Source organism: Schistocerca americana, chromosome X, assembly GCF_021461395.2.
Source record: "Schistocerca americana isolate TAMUIC-IGC-003095 chromosome X, iqSchAmer2.1, whole genome shotgun sequence".
NCBI classification, from domain to species: domain Eukaryota; kingdom Metazoa; phylum Arthropoda; class Insecta; order Orthoptera; family Acrididae; genus Schistocerca; species Schistocerca americana.
In genome coordinates, this window is record NC_060130.1 from 653,574,028 (window position 1) to 653,598,004 (window position 23,977).

Consider the following 23,977-nt stretch of genomic DNA (forward strand, 5'->3'; position numbering starts at 1 on the left):
ACTGCTCTAATGAACACTGTAGCTGGACAGTGGGAAGATACAGGATTATTGAAGACAACAGAAGCCTTAAAGTTGGAAGAAGCTGACAACAAAAAATTTAATTCACTATATAGAATCTTGTAGAAGTGAAATTACAAATGGAATATTGACAAAAAGGGATGTGAATTATTGCTCATCATCCCACCTCATTTATGACCAGACACTGAAGTATTTTTGCGATACTAGACACAATGAAGTATTTTCATAATACTCTGGCTTCAGATCTTTGGAGATTTGTGAAGACTCTTCATAAAATCAGAGGCAGATATCATTGCTCATGTCTCTCCTGCTCCATCAGACATGTTGGAAGCCAATGTGGGGAATCCCAATGACGGAAATATGTGCCTCAGTTACCCCAGGACAAATTTCTCCACAGGCTAAAGTGTAGTTAGGGTGTACCATGGCTCTTCTATTGTGTGTTACTGTTGGCAGTGAATAATGTTGTTCACAGCCAGTCAGGTGATAGTACACAGTAGCCAATGAGAATTGACTTGTTTTGGGAGAAGATAGGAATTAATTACTTTTCTTTTTGACATGGAGAACATGAGACCGATGATTATTAATCTGTCTATTATGGACTGTAAGGTTAGTTACCGGTTTTCATATTTATTTCTTGCACTGTATGTTTCTCAGAATAAAATGGAATTTCTTGGTATATGGTTTCATATTCAAATGTTATAGTTTAGTTGTTGAGTTGGAGAAGCCAACAAAATATGACTGGAAGGAAACTGGCTGCAGTGACACACTGCTCTATACCATAGCCTAATAGCTGTTTAACAAAATTTGTGGGGTATTTTCAGAATGTCCCAATTTTCAAGATAGTGGTTAGGTAAAAACCTAAGAGTATAGTTTAAATTTTACAGACTACATGATAGCATTGTGCACAATATATTTCACTATGCCACTATGTAATTTCATACACCTAACCTCATGACAACATTTATCAAACGTCATTTTCTCTTTGGTTCCACCATCTTCTCTAATCATTTGAGTCACGATTCTTGGCATTCATTTTGCATCATTCACTGCACAAATAGTTACCGACTACAGCACACAATGAAAACGACACAGTACACTATAAAGGCACTTTTACCCATCCTGTAGTTATTCCACTTTACCAGACTGCCACTGGCTTCTTGGAAGGTTTCCCAAGTCAATAAACGGGGGGTAGGGGGGTGGGGTGTAATGGATAACAGTGTTCACTGATGCATCACCTACTACTCTATCTCCAAGGCAGTACCGATGTTAACGTTTTGGAAATCACCAGGTTTCTTGTGAATACATATTTTGAATCATGGGGTGTTATGTTTAATTATCTCTGATCATGGAAAAATATCTCTACCTCGACTGGTGTCAGGCAGTATCATTGACGGGAAGACAACAGCCTACTATCCGCAGACAAATGGCCGCATCGAATGTTTCAATAGATGTTATCAGATATGCTCCTGATGTATGTTGACATCAAACAGAGTGCCTGGGATACAATAGTGCTTCCTCTGACATATGCATAAACACAGCAGTGCAAGACACGGCAGGTTTTATGCTGTTTGCTCAGATCTATGGTCGCAAGACTGAAACAACACTGGATACTTTGTTCATGTTAAATCTGACAATGCTGAGGAAGAGTACACCAAACAGCTCAAACACCAGAAATCAAGAAATAAGACAGTTAGCACACATTTGAACCTCGGATGCTCAGAGTATGGATCAAGACATGAACAGTGATCTGTAAGTTACAACCAGTTATGGATTTTTACACCTGTATGAAAGGTCACACTGTCAGGCAAATTATTAACACATTACTCTGGCCGGTACCAAATTCTACATTGATTCTCATGTGACAACATGAAATCAAGGATGATGATTCTACATCGCAGGTACAAGAATGAGGAGCTTTCATCCATGTCCTCCTCATGCAGTTGTATCTTATCCTGAGGATCAGTTCAACGATAAGTGGCTTCTGACACCAGAAACATGAAGATCTGCCTGATAATCACAATGCCTCAACAGAAGTTGTTGTTGATGATGATGATGATGATGATGATGATGATGATGATGAGGTGGAGGAGCAATATCTCTGTGTCATTCGCTATGGAGTAGTGGTGACATGCTGGTTCAGTTAGCAACTCCTGTAATTATTTATCATTCAACATTTAAGATTTCTGGTGGGTTCCAAGACTGACTTATTTATCAACTAATTGAATTTACTACAACATACTATATATTGTACCGAAGCTTAACACCTGCAATGTCACCAACCAGCATCAAATCAGTGCTTCAAAGATTCCTAACACACGGGAATAATTTTCCGGAAGGCAGAAGAGAGATGGTCATGCTTCGACTGTCCACCAGGAAGCAACTCAAGCACTGATAACGGCTACAGGCCACATGGATCAACTCGCTTCCTCAAGACACATGATTGAAAATAGGCCCAGCTGTATCCTAGTGCCAGGTGGTATTTAGGTTAGCGCTTGGGCTAGTCCAGGCCAGTTCACTCCGGTTGAGTTTTCCTGGGCCAGGCTCCAATTCCACAAGGATTCCATCTATCAGGATTCTCACTTGAGAGTCGCCTCCACGACATCACTGCCATTCGCATCTGACTTTGCAACCCCAATAGCTGCCAACTGTGGACATAAAGTGTGTTCGTGACCTCCTCACCGAAGAATATTGGGACTCTGTCATTGTGGCTGTCTTGCGGACTTGTAAATTCATTCATGTTTAACTTTCAAATTGCTACATGCTGGACTTAGACAATTTTGCTCCCTATGAGACTCTGACTCTTACAAAGCGTGTGTTTAATGAACTTAGACTCGGTAGCAATCCAACCAGCCTTCAGAAGTATTAATGTTCTGTTTCAAGGAATTTTGATTCAGTTCACTTCAGAGTAAACATGCTATTAATCTCTGATAAATAAACTCGTTCAATCATTGCTACCTGGATATCTTTTGTGCTGCTGTTGGTAGAACATATGAGTTGGCAACAAGGTTTTGTGTTCCTGTCATGCTTGCGTGTGGTCTGATCCGTGTTGTCAGTGCTTGTGTGTGTCTTCCACTTGACAGTACGCTCATTACAATGTTGCTTATAGCATGACGGTCAGTGGATCACTCTTCCTGGATGTTGATGCTCCTCCAGCAGATTCAGCGCAACCACAAACTCCTGATTTAGTGTCTGGCAGCCATCTCGACATCTTTTCTGGAAATCTCCTCCCTTGACAGGAAGACTAACCGTGGGGAAATTACACTGCGTGCACGGAGCAGCATTTCCGGGCTCACAGCATCTCAGGCTATGAGCAGTGGCATGCTTTCTTTTTGGCATACATAGGCCTGGACATTTATCGCCTATTACAACAACTAAATCCAGAACTGGAGCCCAATGCTTTTCCTTATGATAAGTTGAAGACCAATGTACTCAAATACTTTGACTCTCAAGTGCATGTGATGGTGGCCCACCGCAAGTATTTTAGGTGAAAAACTCCAAGGATTGTCGCACAGATAACAGATTGCTCAACTACAAGGTTTACCTCACCAACTGCCATTTTCAGTGCAGTAACCCCAAGTGCAAGCAATCACATGCTGCTTCCCTGGTTAGAGATATGATTTTAGAGCACAATCCAGGTGACTGTCTTGGATCTGATCTCTTGAAACTCAAAAACCCATCTCTAGAAACTGTTACAATGTCAAGTTGAACACTTATAATTCAAAAGACAACACAATACATGTAAGTCACAGAGTGAGTAGACCACGTAAAGCATGTGTACACAGTAACAGTCAAATCTGCACTGAGTCCAAGTCTAGCGGACACTGGCCGGCTGGCCTCTTAGGTGGCACGGCTGCTGCATGGCTGGCAGACAGCGGCACATGTAGAGGACGCGCGTAATTGTGCGGCGGCAATTTGAATGATTAGCGCGTCACAACACTTTCCCCCTTGAAATTTTTTCACTGGTCTTGATGGAGGTGGCCTGTAGATGGCTAACCTCCATAGGCGTTGTTTGACTGGCCGTGAATTCTCGAGGAGGAGGCTTCCCGTACGGATGGAAGTGTCCCCGATGATAACGGGTCAAGGTGACAGGAGACGTAGGGGTCGAATCTGCTGGGGCCCCGTGCACCAATCTGCCCATTGCGGCAAGTCCAGTTGATATAACAGGAGACATGGGCAATGTGTTGGCGTCCGTAGGAGAAGGAGGCAAGTAGAGTTGCTCTGACAGATGATGGTCATCTGGTTCATGCATGGGCACGTCTCCTGGTGGCGTCCGTTCTTGTGCTGGCACCGAGACAAAGATTAGTGGGCTACGTTGTGAGTAATGAGAGATGCCAAGATCCTGAGTGTCAGGTAGAGCCGAAGGCGGTGTAGGGGCATCCAGAACAGGCGTTGCCTGCTCCCGAGGCCAAAGCTGGTCCGAATGACGCACTGCAACACCCGTGTCCATCTGGATTTCATACAGGCATCGGCCACGGTGTCGTAAGGTGCGGCCAGGACTCCATTTTGGCCGCCTGCCATATCCCTGTACCCATACAAGGTCGCCGGCGCTGAACTGGCCAAGTGAAGGCACCCACGGCCGTGAGGTGGAAGGCCACAGAAGATGAAGTAGCGTGCGGGGCTGTCGGCCATGTAAGAGCTCAGCCGGGCTGTGGTCGCCCATGGGGGTGAAACGGTAAGAAGCCATAAATTGGAGAAGCGCATCATCAGCAGAAGAAAAGGTCAGGAGTTTCCTCATCTGAGCCTTAAATGTGCGGACCAGTCGTTCAGCCTCACCGTTAGATTGCGGATGGAACGGAGGGGCCGCGACATGCATGACACCGTGTCAAGCACAAAAATCGGCAAAGTCAGAAGAGGCAAATTGCGGACCATTATCAGTAACAAGAGTAGAGGGAAGGCCTTCCAAAGAAAATTGCGGGCGAGAGCATTGGTGCTTGCCGCGGTGGTAGGCGATGTGCAACGGACAATGAAACAAAAGTTAGAGTAGGCGTCAATAACGAGTAGCCAATAAGTACCTAAAAAAGGTCCCGCGAAGTCAGCGTGAATGCGCTCCCAGGGCTTCTCAGGCGAAGGCCACGGTGACTAAGATGCCTTTGGGGCGGTGGCCTGTGACGCACAAGGGCCGCAGGCAGCGACCATGTGTGCGATTTCAGAGTCGATGCCGGGCCAGTACACATGACGGCGCGCCAGAGATTTTGTCCGAGAGTGACCCCAGTGCCCTTGGTGAAGGAGGCACAAGATCGAAACACGCAAAGACGCAGGTACCACAACATGCGGCGATGCATTGTCGGTGGAAAGGAGGATAACACCATTACTAGCCGTGAGGCGGTACGCAAAGTGTAGTAGTTCTGCAACGGATCAGTAGTCTTAGCAGACGGACGATCTGGACAACCCTTCTGAATACAGCGTAAAACCCGGGAGAGGGTAGGGTCAGAACCCGTAGCAGCCGCCAGACAGTCCCCGGTGATGGGGAATCTGTCCACAACCCACTGCTCGGCAACATCCAGGTGGAAACACAAAAGTTCATCCCTATCGAATGCCAGATAAGGACCCATGGGAAGGTGAGACAGTGCATCAGCATTTGCAATTTGAACCGTCGGCCGGAAATGAATCTCATAATTGAAATGAGAGAAGTAAAGAGCCCAACGCTGGAGGCGGTATGCAGCCTTGTCGAGAAGTGACGTTGATGGATGAAACAAGGAAACAAGAGGTGTGTGGTCCATAACAAGATGAAATTTGGATCCATAAAGAAAAACACCAAACTTATGAAGAGCATAAATAATGGCCAAAGCTTCTTTTTCAATTTGAGAATATTTTCGTTGGGCATCCATGAGCATTTTGGAGGCGTAAGGAATGGGTTGTTCAGAACTGTCAGAGAAATGGTGTGCAAGGACTGCACCAATCCCATATTGAGAGGCGTCCATGACAAGAAGGGGATGTTGGCCAGGTCGATAAGTAGCCAGGCACGGGGCCTGTTTCAGCATAGTCTTCAATTTCTGAAAAGCCGCATCACATGACGCGGACCAGTGAAAAGGCATGTTTTTATGGAACAGGCGATGCAACGGCTGAGACACCGAACTTGCAGATGGTAAAAACCTGTGATAATACGCTATTTTCCCTAGGAAGGCCTATAGTTCCTTAACAGATGAACAGCGAGGAAGGGCATCGATCATGGCGACTGTTTGCTGAAGCGGACGAATACCATCCCGAGAGAGTTGGAACCCCAAGTACGTGATAGATGCCTGAAAAAATTTTGATTTCTGAAGATTATACTTAAGACCGGCAGTCTGTAAGACATGAAAAAGTGTGCGGAGATTCTGAAGATGTTCTTCAGTGGCGGAGATAGTGACAACAATGGCGTCCATGTAATTGATACACCCAGGGACTGTGAGCAATAGTTGTTCCAAGAAACGCTGAAAGAGAGCAGGGGCTCTAGCAACCCCGAATGGCAATCGATGGTACTGATAAAGGCCGAAATGCGTGTTAAGGACAAGAAACTGCCGGGAAGCAGCATCGAGAGAAAGCTGATGATAAGCTTCTGACAGGTCAATTTTAGAAAAATACTGGCCTCCAGCAAGTTTAGTGAACAATTCTTCAGGTCGAGGCATAGGGTAAGTGTCGATAAGGCAATGAGCATTTACAGTGGCTTTGAAATCGTCACAGAGACGAATATCACGGTTTGGCTTAGCACTGACGACAGGAGAGGACCACTCACTGGAAGTGAAAGGAAGCAAGACCCCTGAAGCAGTGAGATGATCCGGCACCCGTTTGACCCGATCACGAAGGGCCACAGGAATCGGCCAAGCCCGAAAAAACTTAGGCCGAGCGGTGGGTGTGAGCGTGATGTGAGCTTCAAAATTGTTTGCATGGCCTAACCTGGGAGAAAAAAGGGACGAAAATGTCATCGACAAGGGATCCAATTGAGCATAAGGAATAACATCAGAGACGATATTGACAGAGTCATTATGGAGAACCCAAAAAACCGAAAGGCATCGAAACCAAAAAGATTATCCGAGTTACTATGGTCGACCACAAATATGGGAACAGTGCGAACAATAGATTTGTAAGATACCTCAGAATCAAATTGTCCCAAGAGAGAAATCTTCTGTTTATTGTAAGTCCGTAATTGCCTAGTGACAGGTGATAGGGTTGGAGAACCCAACTGAAGATACGTCTGAGAATTGATGATAGTGGTGGCAGAACCAGTATCCACCTGCATGCAAACACCTCGACCAAGTATTTGGACCGTGAGGAATAACTTCCCTGAAAGGGAAGAAGTACAATTGACAGACAACACAGAATCAGAATCAGCGTCATGTTCATGAACATCATGTATGTGGTCGGATTTGCGAACGGATGACACATGACCCTTCATTTTGCAGTTGTGACACACGGCCCAACGTTGGGGACAATCGTCCCGTTAATGTTTCGTAAAACACCGCGGACATGAAGGAAGTTGCCGGAGGTTTTGCTGCAGTTTCTTAGAGGTTTGTTTACGGTTAGGCCGAGGTTGCACTCGGGAGCGTATTGCGGCCACGTCGGCCAGTGGGGACACGCCACAGGCTTCGTCAACAGCACACAGAGGTTGTATTTCCCCGACGTCACCCCACACCTCTATTTGCGCCCCAGCGGCGCGAGAAACTTCAAAAGACTGCGCGATGGATAGAACTTCATTGAGAGTCGGATTTGCCAACTGAAGGGCACGTTGCCTCACTTCTTTGGCGGGCGCCAACCGGATAATAGCATCTCGTATCATGGAATCGGCGTAGGATTCTTTGTGAACTTCTTGTTGCCAGTAAAATGAAAAAATATAAGCTCATGGCCAGAGGTATAATGTGGCAAAGCACCAAGATGCACTTCTCAGCCGTTGTCGAGAAAATCGACAGTTAAAAGAAACCGTTGCGGTGAAATACTCTCTATGATTACTAATTTTCTACACCGTCGTGGTGAAGCGGTAAGCGGTCGGATTCGTAATCCGAAGGTTGCCGGATCGATTCTCGCGCCATGCTACCTTTTTTTTTTAGTATTTGTTTTTTTATATATATATAAAAAAAAGGTAGCATGGCGCGAGAATCGATCCGGCAACCTTCGGATTACGAATCCGACCGCTTACCGCTTCACCACGACGGTGTAGAAAATTAGTAATCATAGAGAGTATTTCACCGCAACGGTTTCTTTTAACTGTCGATTTTCTCGACAACGGCTGAGAAGTGCATCTTGGTGCTTCGCCACATTATACCTCTGGCCATGAGCTTTTATTATGCGCAGTATGAATCGAATCTGAATTTCACAATTGGCGGCCTCCCCTTGTGAGTGTGTTTTCCTTGGTTGGGTGCCAATTCTGCACAGATTCCATCAATCAGGATTCTCACTAGAAAGTCATCTTCATGAAGTCATTGCCATTCTCATCTGACTTTGTGACTCCAGGAGCTGCCAGCTATGGCTTTCCGAGCATTCATAGCCCCCTCGCTGAAGAAGATGAGGAGTCTGTCATCATGGCAGACTTATGAATTCATTCCTGTTTGACTCTAAAATGGCTACATGCTGGGCTTAGACAATTTTGCTCACTATGGGACTTTGGCTCTGATAAAGTGTGTGTTTAATGAACGCAGACTCAGTGACGATCTAACCACTCAGCCACCAGAAGCACTATTGTTCTATTTCTTATATTATGGTTTGTTTCACTACACCTCAGAGTAGACATGCTATTAACACATTGCGTACAGCTCATGTAGATTTACGTGTTTCCACATCCAACTGTTGTGGATGCATCATGTAAATTTATGTTTTTCATTCTGCGTGTGTTTTCTGAGACCTGTTGTTCATGCTAGCAACTATATCAATTTAATAAAATGTTTATACATGAATTGGAGGGTTCAGAGCAGTGAACATGAATATGAACTTATTTTCGTCTTTCATTTTACTGGCAACAATCAGTACCACAAAATAGTCAGTATTGCAGTTGTTGCCTTGTGTGGTATGGCGCAAAAACAGTTTATGGAATGCGAGATTCTTACTGAACTGTCTGCGGACAATTTTTCTGATGTTCCAAAGTGAGTCAGATGATGTTATTGATAGCGGTCGTGGAAGTGAAGAAGAAAACAAGAAGGTTATAATCAACCAAAATGAGATACTTGTTAACATTTTTGATGACTAAGTTCTGACAGTAAAAGTTGGTTAAAGAAGGATGAGACCATTATTTTATAAATATTTAGAGGAATTCCAGGAGTAAGAACCCTTCCCAGTGAGATCAATATCATTATAAGCACTGTGAAATTAGTTCTAGGTGATGAATTGTTCTATCAGATGTCGACACAATCAAACTGGAGTTACCAGAAAAACAAAAACCATTATAAAGAATCACCCAAGTCTCCCAAATTTACAAATATTAGTGCTGTTGAACTGAAAAATTTTTTGGGTGCAATTATCTTGACAGAGAAAATAAAAAAGATTATCTACAGGACTACTGGTCAACAGATTCTCTAATCGAGACACTGATTTTTGGCAAGCTAATGAGTAGACATCGATTTGAGCAGATATGGAAATCACGGCATTTCAGTATCAGTTCCTCACAGAGCGGCCAGGAAAACAGTCTCTACAAACCTGAACCTGTGCTAAAGTGCATCCTAGATGAATTTTTGACTGTATACAAACCAGAACAGGAGCTTTCTCTTGATGAAGGAATGATATCATGGAGAGGTCGGCTTTGTTTCCGGGCATATAATCCTGGAAAACTTATCAGATATGGTTTGTGTTACAACTTCAAGTTGAACAAATATATTTCAAGGAAGACGCAATACATGAAAGTCACAGATCAAGTAAACAGAGTAAGACGTGTGTGCACTTTAACAATAAAATCATAACTGAGTCCGAGTCTAGCGGCCGCTGGCTGTCTGGCCACTTAGGTGGCACTGCTGCTGCATGGCTGGCAGACAGCGCCACATGTAGAGGACGCGCGTAACTGCGTGGCGGCACTTTGAAAGATCGGCGAGTCACAACACTTTTCCCCCCTTTGAAGTTTTTGCACAGGTCTTGATGGAGGTGGCCTGTAGATTGCTAACATTCAAAGGTGTTGTTTGACTGGCCATAAAGTCTCGAGGAGGAGGCTTTCCGTAAGGACGGACATGTCCCCGATGATAACGGGTCAAGATGACAGGAGACGTATGGGTCGAATTTGCTGGGGCCCTGTGCACCAATCTGCCCGTTGCGGCAAGTCCGGTTGTTATAACAGGAGACATGGGCGATGTGTCCATGTCCATAGGAGAAGGAGGTGAGTAGAGATGCTCCGACAGATGATGGTCATCTGGTTCCTGCATGAGCAAGTCTCTTGGTGGCGTCAGTTCTTGTGCTGGCACCAATATGATGGTGAGAGGACTGTGTTGTGAGTAATGAGAGATTCCAGTATACCGAGCGTCAGGTAGAGCCGAAGGTGGTGTAGTGGCATCCAGAACAGGCGTTGCGGCACACGAGGCCGAAGCTGGTCCGAATGATGCACTGCAACACCCGTGTGCGTTTGGATTTCATACAGACGTTGGCTACGGTGTCGTAAGATGCGGCCAGGACTCCATTTTGGCCACCTGCCATATCCCCGTACCCATACAACGTCGTCGGCGGTGAACCGGCCAAGCAAAGGCACCCGCGGCCGTTAGGTGGAAGGCCGCAGAAGATGAAGTAGCGTGCGGGGCTGTCGGCCATGTAAGAGCTCAGCCGGGCTGTGGTCGCCCATGGGGGTGAAACGGTAAGAAGCCATAAATTGGAGAAGCGCATCATTAGCAGAAGAAGAAGTCAGGAGTTTCCTCATCTGAGCCTTAAATGTGCGGACCAGTCGTTCAGCCTCACCATTTGACTGTGGATGGAATGGAGGGGCCGTGACATGCATGACGCCGTGACGGGTACAAAAATCCGCAAAATTGGAAGAGACAAATTGCGGACCATTATTAGTAACAAGAGTAGAGGGAAGGCCTCCCAAATAGAAAATGCAAGCTAGAGCATTGATGGTTGCCGCGGTGGTAGGCGATGTGTAACTGGCAATGAAAGGGGCGTCAATAATGAGAAGCCAATAAGTACCTAAAAAAGGTCCCGCGAAGTCAGCATGAATACGCTCCCGGGCTTCTCAGGCGAAGGCCGCGGTGACAAAGATGACTTCGGGGCGGCAGCCTGTGACGCACAAGGGCCGCAGGCAGTGACCATGTGTGCGATTTCAGAGTCGATGCCGGGCCAGTACAAATGACGGCGCACCAGAGATTTTGTGCGAGAGACACGCCAGTGCCCTTGGTGAAGGAGGCGCAAGACCGAAGCATGCAAAGACGCAGGTACCACAACATGTGGCGAAGCATTTTCGGTGGAAAGGAGGATAACACCATACCAAGCCGTGAGGCGGTAACGCAAAGCGTAGTAGTTCACAATGGATCAGAAGTCTCAGCGGACGGATGATCTGGCCAACCCTTCTGAATACAGCGTAAAACCCAGGAGAGGGTAGGGTCAGAACCTGTAGCAGCCGCCAGACGGTCCCCGGTGATGGGGAATCCGTCCACAACCCACTGCTCGGCAACATCCAAGTGGAAACACAAAAGTTCATCCCTATCAAATGCCAGATCAGAACCCATGGGAAGGCAAGACAGTGCATCAGCATTAGTATGTTGAGCCGTCGGCCGGAAATGAATCTCATAATTGTAACGAGACAAGTAAAGAACCCAACGCTGGAGGTGGTGTGCAGCCTTGTCGGGAAGTGACGTTGATGGATGAAACAAGGAAACAAGTGGTTTGTGATCCGTAAGAAGATGAAATTTGGATCCATAGAGAAAAACACCAAACTTATGAAGAGCATAAATAATGGCCAAAGCTTCTTTATCAATTTGAGAATACTTTTGTTGGGCATCCGTGAGCGTTTTGGAGGCATAAGCAACGGGTTGTTCAGAACCGTCAGAAAAACGGTGCGCAAGGACTGCACCAACCCCCAACTGAGAGGTGTCTGTGGCAAGCACAAGATGTTGGCCAGGTCGATAAGTAGCCAGGTACGGGGCCTGTTTCAGCATAGTCTTCAATTTCTGGAAAGCCGCATCGCATGACGTGGACCTATGGAAAGGCACGATTTTATGCAACAGGCGATGCAACGGCTGAGACACCGAAGCAACAGATGGTAAAAACTTGTGATAGTATGCTATTTTCCCCAAGAAGGCCTGCAGTTCCTTAACAGATGTAGGGCAAGGAAGGGCATCGATCGCAGCGACAGTTTGCTGAAGAGGAGGAATACCATCCCAAGAGAGTTGAAACCCCAAGTGCATGATAGACGCCTGAAAAAATTTTGATTTCTGAAGATTACACTTAAGACCAGCAGTCTGTAAGACATGAAAAAGCGTGCGGAGATTTTGAAGATGTTCGTCAGTGGTGGAGCCAGTGACAACAATGTCGTCCTGGTAATTTATACACCCAGGGACAGTGAGCAATAATTGTTCCAAGAATCGCTGAAAGAGAGCAGGGGTGCTGGCAACCCCGAATGGCAATCACTGGTATTGATAGAGGCCGAAAGGCATGTTAAGGACAAGAAACTGCCGGGAAGCAGCGTCGAGAGGAAGATGATGATAAGCTTCTGACAGGTCAAGTTTAGAAAAATACTGGCCTCCAGCAAGTTTAGTGAACAATTCTTCAGGTCGAGGCATAGGGTAAGTGTCAATAAGGCAATGAGCATTTACAGTGGCTTTGAAATCGTCACAGAGACAAATATCACGGTTTGGCTTAGCACTGACAACGACAGGAGAGGACCACTCACTGGAAGTGACAGGAAGCAAGACCCCTGAAGCAGTGAGATGATCCAGCACCCGTTTGACCTGATCACGAAGGGCCACAGGAATCGGCCAAGCCCGAAAAAACTTAGGCCGAGCAGTGGGTTTGAGCGTGATGTGAGCTTCAAAGTCGTTTGCACGGCCTAACCCAGGAGAAAAAAGGGACGAAAATGTCATCGACAAGGAATCCAATTGAGCATAAGGAATAGCATCAGAGACGATACTGACCGAATCACCTATGGAGAACCCAAAAATGTGAAAGGCATCGAAACCAAAAAGATTATCCGAGTTACTATGGTCGACCACAAATATGAGAACAGTGCGAATGACAGATTTTTAAGATACCTCAGCATCAAATTGTCCCAAGAGAGAAATCTTCTGTTTATTGTAAGTCTGTAATTGCCTAGTGACAGGTGACAGAGTTGGAGAACCCAACAGAAGATACGTCTGAGAACTGATGATAGTGGCAGCAGAACAAGTATCCACCTGCATGCGAACATCTCGACCAAGTATTTGGACAGTGAGGAATAATTTCCCTGAAAGGGAAGAAGTACAATTGACAGACAACACAGAATCAGAATCAGCGTCATGTTCATGAACATCATGTATGCAGTCGGATTTGCAAACAGATGTCATGAACATCATGTATGCAGTCGGATTTGCAAACAGATGACACATGACCCTTTGTATTTGCATTTGACACACATGACCTAACGTTGTGGTCAATCTTCTAGTGAATGTTTTGTAAAACACGGCGGACAAGAAAGAAGTTGCCGTGGGTTTTGCTCCAGTTTCTTAGAGGTTTGTTTATGGTTAGGCCGAGGCTGCGCTTGGGAGCATACTGCGGTCACTTCGGCCGGATTTGCAAACAGATGACACATGACCCTTTGTTTTTGCATTTGACACACATGGCCCAACGTTGTGGACAATCTTCTCGTGAATGTTTTGTAAAACACGGAGGACAAGAAAGAAGATGCCGTGGGTTTTGCTGCAGTTTCTTAGAGGTTTGTTTATGGTTAGGCCGAGGCTGCACTTGGGAGCATACTGCGGCCACTTCGGCCGGCGGGGACACACCACACACTTCATCAACATCGCACAGTGATTGTATTTCCCCGACATCGCCCCATGCCTCTATTTGTGCTCCAGCGGCGTGAGAAATTTCAAAAGACTGAGCGATGGATAGGACTTCATCTAGAGTCGGATTTGCCAACTGAAGGGCATGTTGCCTAACTTCTTTGTTGGGCGCCGATTGGATAATAGCATCCCATACCATGGAATCGGCGAGTTCAGCAGCCCAAGCACAATAGGATTGATTGGGTTGTTTTTGACAATGATAAAAGGCAACACGAGAGGCTACCACAGGCGTTTGCTTTTGAAAATAGACGGACAGAAGTGAGCACATTTCAGCAAAGGACAAAGACGCAGGATCTTTCAATGGAGCCAATTGCGACAACAACCGACACATTTGAGGTGAAATCCATGAAAGGAACAGAGACTTACATGTTTGTTCGTCCGCGAGATGAAATGCCAAGAAGTGCTGTCGAAGACGTTTTTCGTAGTCAGACCAGTCTTCCGCCGTCTCGTCGTAAGGAGCAAAAGGAGGTAGAGACGACGACGAGAGACGCCCCGCATCTGATGCCGTGACGAAATCACGAATCGCATTTGTGAGAAGCGTTTGCTGTTCTATGAGACCTCGCAATAGTTGCTCTAAAGTAGCCATGGAAACATGTGGGTCAACAATGGAAAAGAAAAATCCCATCCTCGTTGCCAATTGTTATAACTTCAAGTTGAACAAATATATTTCAAGGAAGACGCAATACATACAGATCAAGTAAACAGAGTAAGACGTGTGTACACTTTAACAGTCAAATCATAACTGAGTCCGAGTCTAGCGGCCGCTGTCTGGCTGGCCGCTTAGGTGGTGCTGTTGCTGCATGGCTGGCAGACAGCGCCGCATGTAGAGGACACGCATAACTGTGCAGCGGCACTTTGAAAGATCGGCGAGTCACAACAGTTTGTTTCTGTTGCTTGCGAAAGTTTAAGTGGATATATCTCCAACCTTGAAATATACACTGTGGAAGGAAAAAGCTTTGAGACACTATTATCCCTGCACTTTCATCTCACCTTGGCATGTGGCAGCATGTTTATGGTTCAAATGGCTCTGAGCACTATGGGACTTAACTGCTGTGGTCATAAGGCCCCTAGAACTTAGAACTACTTAAACCTAACTAACCTAAGGACAGCACACAACACCCAGCCATCACGAGGCAGAGAAAATCCCTGACCCCGCCGGGAATCGAACCCGGGAACAGCATGTTTATCAAGACAATTATTATAACAGCACAGCTATTGCCAAAATACTTCAAGAAAGGAAAACAAAGAGTTTGTGATATGATAGGAATCAGCAGAGGTCTCCCTCAGGGTCTACAAACAGAAGCCAAATTTCTAAAGAACATTGACACTACATTTCAAAGGCAAGGTGACATTTCACTGCAGGTATGAAAAGATAAAAGGGAGTTGAGAATGATAACAACAATCCACGATGCATCCATGCTTACGACAGGGAAAAAGAACATGACACTGGGAAATCATACAGAAACCAAAATGTATTGTGATGTACAGTAAATTTATGAAAGGCATGGACAGAGCTGATTAATGTCTTTCGTATCGTGAGATAACGTGGAAAACCAATAAATGGAAAAAGAAATTGTTTCTAACAAATTGTGCTTTGTTTAGTGCATACAAAGTGTACAGAAACCCAAATTTTATTTAAAAACAGATATGTTATTGTTCCTAAAAGAAGTTGCAGGAGCCTGAGCAAGTGATCAACAAGTTGGCGCAGCAACTGTGGAGGAAACTGAAGCCCTCCAACCTACCAAAAGAGCACTGCTAAAGATCCACCTGGTTGATTGTCAGGGAACACAAAAGAATATACTATTCGGCTACTGTGGGAAATGAAAAAAAGAAATAACCAGCTCAATGTTGCAGAGTCTGTGCAGCGCATTGTAAAAGAAGTGAAACAAGGTACTACTGCCAGTTTTGTGAAGTACCGTTACACAATGGCATGTGGTTCCAAAGATATTACCCTTTCAAGAATATTAGAACATCATACAAAAATGTCTGCCACGTTTCATCAGCATCAGACATCGGTAAGTGCAGCAATGTGCACATAAGGAAGATGCACGCATCTTACAAAAATCGCCAGGAACTGCAACAATAACTGCAGCGCAGCAGCTGGTACGCAATGTGTTACTCTCTGATAAACAAACTTCAGTCATTGTTATCTGGATACTTTTTGTGCTGCCATCGGCAGACGTACCACTGATGCAATCAGTTCAGCTCCATATGTGCTTTCAGTGTGAAGTGTTAGTCTTTTTTGATAAACCTGCTCTTGCAAATGGCACTCCATTCCAAATTGTATGTGAAAACTTAAGTGGCTGCAGATTAAAACACAGGGAACAAGAGGTAAGGGATGGCGTCCAAATGGCTGACAGCCAAAATCAGTTGAACGTAGCATACAATAACAATGATTTTATACCAGCCAGGGTGAAAAATGGAATTGCCATTGAAAAAAATTATTGGTGGTAACAAACATTTAAATTAAACCTATGCAATAAACACCACAGTTCATATCATTTTATATAGGTTCATTCATGAAGAGACATGGGGTTGGAAAGATAAGTTTCATGTAAAATGGTATTGAGATTTAAGACACAAATTATGCTGGATCGTAATGGATCATTAGAGATGCAACAATATTATCTTAGTGAGGAAAAAATTCAGTTAACATTAATTACAAATAACAGCAAGATGTAAAAAAAAAGAGGTAGGAAATAGATGTTAACTTACAACTGGACCACGCACTTCTTCCAATGCAGTATTTCTACGAAGTTGTGCTCGGTAATGATCCAGCTGATTAGCTCCACTTGAGTCACCTGCTCTCAGACCCTGCATCAGCTCTGCCATCACTGGGTAACCTGCATCAAAACAATATGTCTAATAAATACTCACAAATGACTTAAAATTTCACACTTGGTAACAAGACTATAGTCATAAAATTGTAAACATACAACTATGTTGTGTATGTGTGAGGGGCTGAGTGAGGGGGGGGAAGAGGTTTTTTCTGACTTTTTGTTGTTAAATTTGCACAGGTAATGCTAAAAAAGAAACTTTTCCTATTTCATTATGTTCAAAATCAAAACACATGTGACAATTTTGGAATACTGTATATGGATTCTGCTATATCCATCAGTGACCTCCACAGCAATTTCAGAGACATGGTTTGCCGGATCACATCACTGGAGGATGCCCTATTCTGCATACTTGTAGTGATCTCCAGCAGATTTGTGTGTTTGCATTACTGATGTTCAACAACTATGATATGGCCACTACTCCAACAACTATTGCTAGGTCAAAGGACTTGCTTAGGGTTTCTGCGTGGACTGGATTCTCAGTTGCTGGTCACTGATGACTATGTCTGGACTTTGTACTGTGCACTGGACTTTTATTTAAGTAAACTGTTTATGTGCATTGTATTCAATAAAAGACACTCACACATGCTCTACAGCTTTGAAGAGCCTACGTCTTCAGTCTCGTTTATATGCTTACTGACTCAGTGCCTCAAATTTTCAGTAAGTTGTTACCTTTACTCCTTAAGTTATTTAAAGCCTGGGGTTTACATGACCTTCTTTTTTAGGTCTGTAGGAACATTATTAGAAATGGAACCTACAGAATAGTTCATACATTTATGTTCAATAGTTAAGGAAGTGTTATCTCAGCCCAAACCAATTTTCTGTCAAGATTTCACTGAGTACATGCTGCAGTCTCTCTGTTAAAAGTAAGGTACAATTATCATCAGGACAATGATTGATTTTAATGTAGTACTGGTTTGCAAGGCACTGAGCTATTTGAGTTGGTATGTCATTGCCTCCTTCCAGCAAGTTATAGGAAGATGTCAAGTTTGATATGAACTCCACGCCACACTGACATTTGGAATTTTTCACATTAAAAAGTTATTGGCCAGGTTGAATGAAGCGATAACTGAGAGCAGAAAAATTTGGAGCAACAGGGGATTTAACAACGGAGGATGGGACACTGAACTGTCAAGCCACACAGTTCCTCTAGAATGTCTATATTATTAACCACAAATCTCATGAGGAGGTATACATACCAGGATAACAGAGTTATAATGTTGAGATGTGAGACAACCAGCCAGAACAAAGTTCACAAACTGTAACCAGTGATCATTCAGACCACCCATTTTATTTATTGTATGCTTTTTGACACATTGAAGAAAAAGAATACATAGTAGTCACCAGCAGGAAGTCTCCTGGTCTACCATTGTGTGATCTTGTGGGGCATTCTTCTGTGATGTGTCTGATGGTCTGTGGTAATCACAAAGTGGGGATGGTTGCTTATCTCATTTGGGTAAAAAATATGCACATTTGCCAAGATGGATTCTAATTCTGTTAAGCACTGACCACGTTTTGCATGGAAAGTCAAATCCCTGTGGTTTTTGCATGATACACAGCATATTATTATTTTGTTGTCCACTCCATTCTTGAGACCATGTATCAGTAAGATTGAACTCATCTTCCACGCTGATCCTAGCTGTTATTGATGGTGGTCATCTAGAGCACGGTCAGCTCTTTTTTGAACCATCAATATATTGATGGACTGAGAGATTTTTACTATCCATTATCTTTCAGTACTTGTCGGTGAGGGGGCATTTATGTGTTGCTGTTGAGAGGGTGGAATGTGGCTTAGTACTGGTTGCCATTTTGAAAGTGTTCATTTAATACAACAAGCAATCATTCTGATGGTGTTATTTTGTTGGGCAGTTAACTTTTGATTTTGGATCAAACTTGTATAAATGATAGAGTATAATAAAGAGGGTATTTTGAGAAAATGTACCAATGATCAGGAATTAATACTGCAGGGGATATAATGTCTTGAATGAGCTATGTGAGTAAGACACATGACTGTCAAACACGCATGCAATCTGACTGACATTGCCAGTGCTATTTTGTGGCAGATGGGCTGGCTGTGGCAGGGTTAGTGTCTTGTGGGGTGAGTACAGGGAGAGGAAGGCGGGAGGTAAGGAGAGAGATGGAGTTTATGGCTAGCAGTTTGGAGGGAGGCCAGTTTTCCGCCTAGGAATGCAGGAGGAAGGGGTGGCAGGTATGGCTGAAATGGCCATTGGAAAGTGGCATGTGCTGAAGGTTATGTGGGGAGATGAATTGGGAGTGGGTGACACAATGGAGTGGGTTACCTGAGACTGGGGCCACGATGATTACAGAATCGGAGGATGTATTGTAAGGATAACTCCCATCTGCATAGTTCAGAGAAGACATTGGTGTAGGGAAGGATGCAGATGGCTCCGGTTGTGAAACAGCCACTGAAATTGAGCATGTTGTACTCAACTACATCTTGTGTCACCAAGTGGTCAACTTCGTTCTTGACAACAGTGTGGCAGTGGCCATTCGTCATGGTGCACAGATCATATCCTTGTGGCAGACCAAGGTACAAGACCTGCCCAATCCACCAACCCACAACCTCCTACGCCAGTCCTTTCACAGGCTTGTCTTACCCCACAGAGGCTGGGCCACCTGTGAAAGCAGCCATGTCATATACCAGCTCTGCTGCAAACACTGCACAGCCTTTTATATCAGCATGACTACCAACTAACAGTGCACCAGGATATATGGCCACCAACAAACTGTAGTCAAGAATAAAATTGACCACCCAGTGGCACAAAATGTAGCTAAGCACAACATGCTCAGTTTCCATGGGTACTTCACAACCTGAGCCATATGGAACCTGCCCTCTACCACCTGCTTCTCTTGAGTTATGCAGATGGGGGTTATCCTTACAACACATCCTCCACACCCATAGTCATCCTGGTCTCAATTTCAGGCAACCACTGTTCCCACACCCTCCACCCAATAGTTTCCCCCTCCTCCATGCTGTCACCCCCTCACAATTCATGTCCCCATGTAGCTTTCAGCGTGCACTGCTTCCCACTGTCATTACAACTATACCTGCCACCCCCCCGTCCCGCATTCGTAGATGTCAAACTGGCCTCCCTCCGAACTGCTGGCCATCCACCCCCAGTCCCTCTCCTTACCTCCCACCTCATCTCCATTTACCCATCACATCTAACACTAACCCCACCACAACCAGGCTACCCGCCACAAAACAGCATTGGCACTGTCAGTCTAGCCAGCACCATGTAGGAGCACAGGCATGTGTGGCAAAATTTAGAAAACCGGCATCTGAAGCTGACTTCCGAACAACTCTACTGCCGCCAACATAATTTGCACATAAGGACCACGAAGATAAGATATACGAAATTAGGCCTCATACACAGACATATAGACAGTTATCTTTTCCCTCGCTCTATTTGCATGTGGAACAGGAATGGAAATGACAAGTACTGGTACAGGTACCCTCCACCATGCACTGTATGGTGGCTTGTAGAGTATCTATGTACACGTGTGTGTGTGTGTGTGTGTGTGTGTGTGTGTGTGTGTGTGTGTACACTCTAGCTCGCCAAAGGATAAGTCTGAAAGCTAGCCTGTTTTCCTTCTTATATGTGTGCCTATCACCAACTCAACCCTTCTGCGCTTCGGTGAATGATCTCCTTTAGTTTAATCTAAAGTATTTACATTCTACAAGAACTCTTCTACAACAAATGCCTGTCACTCTGAGACTGGTGGCACTACATAGAAAAACAATACACAATTGTCTATGATTTTTTCCTGTCCACTGTGAATTTCAACACAGTTTACAATTTATGGCTGGTTGTCAAGCGTGATATATTACTCGTTACAGAACATGTGCCTAATATATAGTGGAGCAGGATGCATACTGGAGAAAGCTAAACACACATACAGGAAAAAGTTACGGAACAACTGCCATCCAAATAGAAGAGAGTTAGTGCTGCTGATTGAGACTTGCAAGAAACTGGGTTGTTCAAGTGGCAGAGAACTTGCCAAAGGTCTTAACAAACAATTGTCCACATGGTATAATTTGAGGAGATGGCGTTGGAGCATGCAAGACAAGATACTTCACTTAACACCCATCAATTTTCCTTCGAAATACAGACTTTGAAAAATATTATTGATAAAGCTAGTGCAGGTGCAGATTCAAATCTATCTGAAGTTTGGTAACACTTGGGAACAAACTTCTGTTTCTGGTTATAAAATGAACCATTACTAGCTTTTCTGCAATTCTACAATGTTACAGTGTACACAAAAACATAGCACATGACCCAATCAATCAACTGCTTTCTTTACACCAAAGAATAAACCTACTGCCTTCAAATCGTTATTTAAGCCCAAGGTGTGTTACTACAGTATTCCCTGATACATAGCCTTCTCAGAAATATTTGAAACCCCTGACGGGAGGGGAGGGGGGGGGGTGGAATTAGCCTGAAACTGTCATTATGCATTTTTTCCCTTTCCAAACAGGTTTTTTTTTATCTTTGTGGAATCTGAACACACCTGAAAATCACATCATTCTTTAGTAATTCAATAACTGATTTAATTTCTTTCTTGCTTGTTTTCTAGGGCTGCATGTGACATAACTGTCTAGGACCCTATCTTTTTGCCCACTTGACTGTAGCAATAAAACTTTTATGTAATCCTACCACCCTTCACAGATAGCAGCACGATTCAGACACAGGTGCAGTCTGCCATCAGCCGGAGACAGTAACACTGTGTGTGTCTGTGTGTTTTCTATTTTGAATGAAGGACCTTTTTTTATGGAAGCTTAATGGTTTAGCATCTTTTCATTATGCCTGTCTGCAGCTCAGCCCCTCCTCCATGTGGTGGGAAGTAATCTATCCTTTTCCTATTGTTTTTATGTAACTTCATCACTGATGGCAGTTTGTCGTGTACCAACTACGAGTTACTGTCAAAATCACAGTTAATTATTTTGTACATTGTCGTTTCACCATCAAAGCAAAGTTCAGAACCCAGTCATTGTTCAAGTTACGTGGGTTGTCTTTTGGGAAAGATAAAATTGTATCTTTCAAAGTCTCCTTGAAACTGTTCAAACCCACCAGCTGGGAAAAATGAGTCGTGGTGCTATTAAAGATTGAGAGAAAGTTTTTAGAGCAAACTCAAAACAAAATTGTGTCATATTGATATGGAAACTGTGTAGTATACTGGTCAATCTTAAGTGGCCAGCATACAAACCAGACTTCTGTCTGAAGTCAACGATGGGTGAATTCGATTATCATGAACACACACAGGTTCTTCCTCATTACAGAAGATACAGCCTAGAAATAAAAGTACGTTAGGCCCTATATTTATTATTTATTCAGCATAAAAAACTGAATAAAGCAATGTTAGTATACAGCTACAGGTTTCAAGAATCATGCTCTCACTAATCAGACACTGGCGAAGTGACGACTAGGTCTAAGCAGCAGTTTCTTCTTCTTTTTTCACTCAGATTAAAATGTTGTTAAGTATCTTGTAGTGTTGCTTTTCATGGAAATGAATGGGAAGTGTTAATTCTGGATTCCTTCTCTTTGGTAAGAGACATTTATGATTTCCATGATAAATAAAATCACACATTATACTGTGAGGCAATACGAATTTTTTGTTTATGCAGCCTCTGCTGAAGTACATATCAAAACCTTGAATCACATTACATGTGAGAATTTGTTGCAGATGGAAATACGGAAGCTAAATAATAGATTACAATTAAAGACATCATAGGTGCTGTACTGAAAGTCAACCCGTGTCCATGATTGAAGCTCGTCAAGAGGACATAAAGTTGTTCCCAATGGCATGGTCTCTGTTGCAAACAAAATTCCTGTAGCGTAGTCACAACAACTTACAAGATAATCAAATAAATTTCAAGGCGACGGTAATGAAGCGTGTGTATTTTATTTGAATAGTTACTAGTACAGTATGCAAGCTATTCCTGTGTTTTAGAAACACGCCACAAATTTAGGTAATTTCTAGCATCGTGGATAACGGTATAGTAGCCATAAAAAACATATTTTATAAATATTTCAAACAATTAATTCACAGACACATATGTCTACTGTTGTTTACGATGTCTTGTTCATTGCCACATATTTTGACCGTGAACACATTAGCTGTTGGGCGGTCAGGTAAACACCATCTACAGGTATCGAAATACGAATGGTGCAAAATGTTCCTTACCTTAACACTAAACCATTTTCTGTTTATCCAGCGTCGAAGTGTTGTCAAAAGACTAATATGTGGCATTATCAAAACAACATACCTTATTTACGTCCACGAAAAGCCATATCTCCCGCAACAAACGCCACTGACAGGCAAGAGTCATCAGCACCGGACAACAGAAGACGACGACACACTATGCACTAAGCAATACTACAACAAATCAAGCAATCAGCACTGTTTGCAAACACGAACACTCGTATACGGGGCGGGAACTAGTATTATGGCGCCATGTTTGAAGCGTCCTACACGAGAGTAGCTTTCAGTGCCCTCTGTACAAGAGGAATGGAGTTGGCTTTTTTGAGGGACACATTTCTCGAGGTCAACAAAAAATAAACTTGCTTTTTACTCATACCAAAGTATTATTCAGCCAGACTATGTATTTATATACATAATGTGCAAACAACCGTATAACGCATGGAGGGAGGCACGAAGTACTATAAATGTCATTTTCTTGCCTTAGTATTCAGTTTCAGTCACTGAATTACAGTGCACGGACAGGAAAAAAGGAGCCGTTGTACAACGCCCTGAATTCTCAAACTTCGAATTTTTTTCATTATGATTTAACCGAGGTACACAATCGAATCTTCAACAAGGGGAAATGCAATTAGTCCCACGAAACACGACGGCTGTTTGTTGATTCAATAAACCATTTAGGCCTACTTACGTGCTAAACAATATCGTCAAGGATCGGTGCAGCTGATATTTGGATTTTTTTAGTATTTTATGTCATTATGAAGCGGAAAGATAAAAAAGCAGGGCCGTCCCAGGAGGTGGCGAGATAGGCTCTAGCCATGGACGCAGGCAGAAAGAGGGAGCAAAAACTGTCAGAAAAAACAGAAAACAAAAAAAGAAATGCGGTTTAAGAACTAACCGGGAGAGGTACGAGAGTTCTTCTACCCCTCGTGTTCGTATCTTCCGCCTACGAGCAGGAGCCCTTTCCTCGGCTCGCTGCTGTAAACC

General features: G+C 43.9%; 1 protein-coding gene across 3 annotated transcripts in view; it reads right to left on the reverse strand.

The window, feature by feature from the left end:
- Positions 1–23,270, reverse strand: part of LOC124556740 (mitogen-activated protein kinase kinase kinase 1-like) — a 169,314-nt gene extending 146,044 nt beyond the window's left edge. For all 3 annotated transcript variants that reach the window (XM_047130741.1, XM_047130740.1, XM_047130739.1), the window contains exons 1-2: positions 23,058–23,270; positions 16,647–16,774 (exon numbers count right to left, since the gene is read on the reverse strand). In XM_047130741.1, coding sequence (XP_046986697.1) covers positions 16,647–16,763 — 117 coding nt within the window. In that variant the 5' untranslated portion in view covers positions 16,764–16,774; positions 23,058–23,270. The remainder of the gene's footprint in view (positions 1–16,646; positions 16,775–23,057) is intronic.
- Between the last annotated feature and the right edge of the window lie 707 nt (positions 23,271–23,977).